We start from the raw sequence: 6,000 nt of genomic DNA, 5'->3' as shown, positions 1-6,000 counted from the left end.
TTTTTTTTTTTTTTTTTTTTTTTTTTTTAGAGAGTCTTACTTTGTTTTCCAGGCTGGAGTGTAATGGCATGATCTTCACTTACTACAAACTTCGCTTTCCGGATTCAAGTGATTTTCATGCTTCAGCCTCCCGAGTAGCTGGGACTGCCAGCATGTGCCACCACGCCCAGCTAATTTTTGTATTTTTAGTAGAGATGGGGTTTTGCATATTGCCCAGGCTGGTCTCAAACTCCTCAGGTGATCTGCCCACCCTGGCCTCCCAAAGTGCTGGCATTGTAGGCATAAGCCACTGTGCCTGGCCAAATACATCATTTTAAGGCATAAATACTGCCTGAAAAGTAGCAGAGAGAAAAATCTTGATTGAGTTACGTTTGAAAAGTTACACCAATGAGAACAACAGACTGTCTTATTGTGACATCTATTATGATAAGTCATTATCAAAATACATAATAGAGGCTTGGAAAATGCTTTCTATAAAACAGAAAAAATATTCCCTATTTCTATGGGCCTCACGATTCTTATTTGTAATACAAGATTTTAGATTACATTCTATCAGGCCCACTTTGACTCTAATATTGGGATAAAATCAATAATTAATAATTCGCCATCAGATATTGATCAGTACCATTTAATTAGATAAAACTAATCCTGAACATGGGCAGGGACTGGATTACTGCTTCTTTGTATCTTTCCCAAGTGTATCATGCTGTGCATATATCTTAGGTAGCCCCCAGATATTTTTTGAATTAAAGAGAATCAAAAGCATTTGTCCCACATTCCATGTACAATTTTGATAACTCTATCAAGAGACTTTCTGGATTTCATTATAATTTAAATATTAGAAAATATTCATGCTATAAGCAAATGAGTAGTGGTTTTTATATTAATATATGTAATTGTACAAAAGACCAGTCTGCTCACACTCTGAAAGGACCTTTCTAACCACACATGAGATTCTCTGTCCTGAGAGTAGCTTTTCTTAAATATAATCTTTTATAAATACATTTTACAGAATCTGCTTTGCTTTGGTTACTCCATGTGATTTAGAACGATGGTGTACTCAGTGGCCATAGGACAGCTCGTGGTCATCGAAAGAAAACAGTGGGATGTGTATGGAGTGCTGAGCTCTGTCTTTGTGTCCTCCTCCTCTCTCTCTCTCCCTCTCTCCCTCCCTCCATCATTTTCCTTTCCCTTTCCTGGAAAATAATAAAAAATACAAAGAACATTCAAGCATGTTCTTTCCTCTGATTCTCATGTTTTTATTGCAAAGTTAGGTAATTAGTAAATTAAAAGATTAAGTCTTGCCCCCTTGAGAGATGGAAAGATAAGACAGTATCATAGAGTATGTTCTCCTATTGCTACTGGGCAACTTTCACTATTATCTTCCTGTCTCAGTACATAGAAGTTCCTTCTTATCCAAGTTTTCACTTTTCATGGTTTCAGTTACCCACTGTCAATCTGGTCTGAAAATAGATGAATAAAGTACACTAAGATAATCTGAGAGAGAAAAAGAGAGAGAGAGATGCCACATTTACATAACTTTTATTAGAATATATTGTCATAGTTATTCCATTTATTAGTTATTGTTGCTAATCTCTTTCAATGCCTAATTTATAAATTAAACTATATCATAGGTATGTATGTATAGGAAAACACATAGTATATATAGGTTTTGGTACTATCAGAGAATTCAAGCATCCACTGGGGGTCTTGGAATGTATTACCACAGATAAGCAGGGGCTACTGTATCTGGCTGCAATTCACTATAATACTCCCATGACTTTTAGAGACATTTCAAATTCCTGATCAGTTTTAGATAAGTAAATAAAAGTGTATACCTCAGTGGTGTTACGTTTTACAAAAACGGAGAAGAAATCTTTTGAGTTTCATTTTTATATTTGAAATGTTAACCTTCATGTAACAAAGGGAAGACTGTTACAATTTGTCAGAGGAAGGGTCTTGTACCCCACCCTTGACTGTGTGACACTTCTCTTTCTCTATTTTCCTCCTCTTTGTTCTTTCTAGCTCTTTCTTTCCCCTCTCTGCCTCCTGCTTTTCTACATCCTCCTTGCTTGTGTTACAAGCTGTTATCAGCAACCAACACTGTCGGGTAACCTCACTAGAGCTGGTGGTGAGTAAACTCCGATCTTCCCTCCTTCCTTCATTGAAGGCATTCCAGAAATATACATTGAATTTACTTCCTGATATTCTTTAAAAATACCACAAAATCCAGGACAGAAAAAGCTAAAGCAGCCCCCATTGGCATTGCCATGAAATACTAGACACCTGCAGTGCAATTTGGAAATTATCACAGTTTCCTGTTTCTTGAAGACCTCAGAAGCAAATGAAGTGTGAATCTTGAAAGTTCTATTCTGAGACTAAATTTTAAGGTTCAAGCAGTAATTAGCAGTTATACTAGAATCCAACTTTTTTTTCTAAGCACCCAGAAATCTAGAATTTGTCTTGGCAGGCACTCAGGAATTATTTTCAGCATAAAGCAGGAAAAGCTGTCAAGAGAGGCACCGCATGCTGTGGGAAGAACGCTAATTCACTGTAACTGTTGAAGGCAAAGCCATATATACGTATCTGATTTCTTTCTGAAACGAGTTGGCTGGAGTTAACAGCATGTGTTGGATCTATATGGTGTGAATCTGTAGCCTTTGGCAAAGAAGAGAAAATTCCAGGTGTTAAACATTAAACTAGGAATCCTGCTTCTGCTTAAAAGCCACAGATCCTATATGACTCCACTTCAGTTTCTTCATCGATAAAATGGGGATATGCATCTACTTAATAAGATTTTTGCAAGGAGGAAATAAGATGATGTCCATAAAGTGCTCAGCATAGAGCTTGGCATGTAATGCTTAATCAATGGTAACTACTGTTACATTTGTTGAAATTATGAAAGTTACAGAAATTATGATTTAAGCCTTCCATGCAAAAAGTGAAAGTGAAAGTAGCATCCCAAATAAACTGAAGCTCAGTCCCAGGCACTTCTGTCTTTTTCCCTAGTCTTCCAAGGTAGTTGGCCTTTGCAGTATATATGTGTATGTTACGTGTCTGTCTGTGTTTGTGTCTGTGTCTGTGTCTGTGTCTCCTGCTTTCCCACCCTATCCCAGACAAAGGAGGTGGAGGGAGAAGGAGCAGGGATTGTTACTAAGTGATGGATGAGTGAGGTTAAAATTCAAGTTTGGGCTAGAGGGGAGGGATTAAATTATCTGTACATGTTCCTCCTGTTGGAGTCAAGAATTTCGATTCATAATAAAAGTTACAGGGTTATGTAGTCATCTGTGAATTCATGAAACAGCCCCTGCTGGGAAGATGGGACCGTTTCTGGACAGGTGTGTGTGTTCAAAGGAATCACTATCTTTGGAATTGGTCTTGTTAGGAACTAAGGGATTCAGGTTCTACCGGACATTGCAGTTTTTCTTTTGACTGCGAGAAGACTGAATGTTATGGGTTTGGAATTGAGTTTAATGCAGTCTATTTTAAAAACAAAAGCACATGAATAAACAAAAAATTAGATGCAGTATATAACAATGGTTTACTGAAATGTTGATAATCTATTTTGCATGCATATTTTGCCCAGAGTAAATGCCTAAATTCCTGATCATCAGCAGTTTCTCTTGCTATGTGCAGCTTTCTTTCTTCTTGGCCATCTTCCTAAAGCCTTCTTAGCTGGACTCTTTGCTGTTTGGTCTGTTCTCTGATTCTGTTGTAAAGTGTCCTATAAATTTACTGTCTAGGTAGCAAGTAGTTGTTTGCCCCAGGAAATGTACTTGTGTGCTTAATTGTTTGGTCAAGTCTTCACCATCCATCAGGTTGGTGCTCTTCCAAGATTGCAGTCTGATGTAAAAGAAATATGTTTCATGCAGACTTTTCTATATATGTTAGCAGTGATGGGTAGGAAACTCTAGAAGGTATAAAAATCATTCAATCCTTATATTTTGCTGCCAACTTTACATGGAAAACTAAGTTTTAGCATTCAAATGATCTAGCAAATCATCATCTGAAATGACATTTGGCTACAAAATGTAGGTAACCATTTGAAGATGGATAGAATACTGTTAAACCTGGATATTTATGCTTTAAAAATTTCTATAAGATTTATTCTGCATAGGAATAAATGAACCTGCATATAAAAATTAAGGAGCATCTGGGTGAAAATAAAATGTTTGCTAGTGTCACTTTAATTTCTTTAATTTGGTTAAAAGTATTATTTCCAGTGTATTCTATGCTTCCTCCAGCTGAGGGATAAAAGAACTGCTTTTAGTAGATTATATCTTTCAATCATTCTCTCCTTCATGTGTAGTCCTGGTTCTGAGACTAGGGGGACAAGACACTTTTTGTACCCAGAGAATGCTGCTTTGAGTAGAGTTTATTCATGAGAATGTACCTTGCCTGCCACTTTGAGAGAAGCCCATTACATTCATCATAGTAAGCCTTTTGTAATTATTTCTTGATGAATTACACAATCTTCTCACTTGAATGGCAGTCAGAAAACTGGTTGAGGCAGGTCGGGGTTTAATACAACAGTAGGAGCCATGGTATGGAGAGGAATCCCAGGAAGAGGAACTGGCCTGTTTAGAGCAACAAAGGGAAACAGAGAAGGTGAGGCTGGACTCTGTGGTGGAAGCAGAGTGATTTAACACTGCTTCTTAAGCTTCTAACACCTATGGTGAAAGAATAGGTTTGTTTGGTTGATTGGTTTTCTTAAATTTTGAATCTGTTGAGGACCAATACTTTTGTAAAATTCAGTAACAATAAATTACTAGAAAAAATGATCTTGTGGCCTGACATGGTGGATCACCCCTCTAATCCCAGTAATTTGTCATCAAATTTAAAAAGAAATTAGCCAGGTGGGTGATGTGCACCTGTAGTCCTAGCTACTCAGGAGGCTGAGGCTGGAGGATCACTTGGGCCCAGGCTGTAGTGAGCAATTATCTCACCACTGCATTATAGCATTGACAGAGTGAGGCTTCATGTCTAAAAATAAATAAATAAATAAATAAATAAATAAATAAATAAATAAATAAAAATGATCATGTGGTATTAAGGCTTCTAAATGCTTACTTTCTATTATGTACACATCTCTCTGTGAACCAGTTTAAAAAAAAAAAACAGTTCACTGACACTGGGCTGCGGGGCACACTGAGAAACACTTGTTTTGAGAATGGGAGCTGAACTGGAAAGAGATTGGCACTAAATTGTGAAGAGCCTTATATACCATTATAGGGATTTCAAACTTTATGCCATCAAAATTTGGACCAATCTGAAAGTTTTGCTCTTTATTATCTTCCTGGATTTGCACTGTAAATTAATTTATCTAAAACTTTTGTGTGAATAGATGTTTGATTAAATGTGTATTTAAAAAGCTATTTTAGCTTAACAGTTAGTGTCACATATGTTGCTCTATACTTTTTAAAATTTTGTAGTTAAATAATCTTGCTTTTGAAAACTCGGCTTTATTTGGGTAAAGGAACACTTGACATCCAGTTTTCCCTTCCCCCTTCTCTACCTTGTGTCTGTTTCCAAAAGAGCGGGTTGTATTTTACTGCAGATTTCTCAGGAGACCAGAACTGATCTGCCAGCCCTGCTGCCTTTTGTTGCTCTGCTCTTTACATTGCCTTTACAGTCACCAGGTGTCAAGATGCTGCGAGTACATAGGACCGGACTGGGCAGGCTGGAGGTCAGCCTCTCCAAGGGTCTTCACCACAAAGCTGTGTTGGCCGTCCGGAGGGAGGATGTGAATGCCTGGGAGAGAAGGGCCCCTCTAGCTCCCAAGCACATCAAAGGCATCACCAATCTGGGATACAAGGTCTTGATACAGCCTTCGAATCGACGGGCCATTCATGATAAGGTGAGCATTTCCAATATTTAAAATATGTGAGAATAAAGTGAACCTGCATATGAAAATTAAGGAGTATCTGAGTGAAAATAAAATGTTTGCTAGTGTCATTTTGATTTCTTTACTTTGATTAAAAGTATTATTTTCACCCTATT

At 37.4% G+C, this 6,000-nt stretch overlaps 1 protein-coding gene across 2 annotated transcripts in view; it reads left to right on the top strand.

Annotated features, from left to right (window-relative positions):
* LOC111550222 (alpha-aminoadipic semialdehyde synthase, mitochondrial) overlaps positions 1-6,000 on the top strand; it is a 69,330-nt gene that overhangs the window by 4,397 nt on the left and 58,933 nt on the right. For both annotated transcript variants that reach the window (XM_023223515.2, XM_023223516.2), the window contains exon 2: positions 5,633-5,857. In XM_023223515.2, coding sequence (XP_023079283.2) covers positions 5,648-5,857 — 210 coding nt within the window. In that variant the 5' untranslated portion in view covers positions 5,633-5,647. The remainder of the gene's footprint in view (positions 1-5,632; positions 5,858-6,000) is intronic.

This window comes from Piliocolobus tephrosceles, unplaced genomic scaffold (genome assembly GCF_002776525.5).
Source record: "Piliocolobus tephrosceles isolate RC106 unplaced genomic scaffold, ASM277652v3 unscaffolded_41, whole genome shotgun sequence".
NCBI classification, from domain to species: Eukaryota; Metazoa; Chordata; class Mammalia; order Primates; family Cercopithecidae; genus Piliocolobus; species Piliocolobus tephrosceles.
Note: the sequence above shows the minus strand (reverse complement) of the source record. Positions and strands in the feature narration are given on the sequence as shown.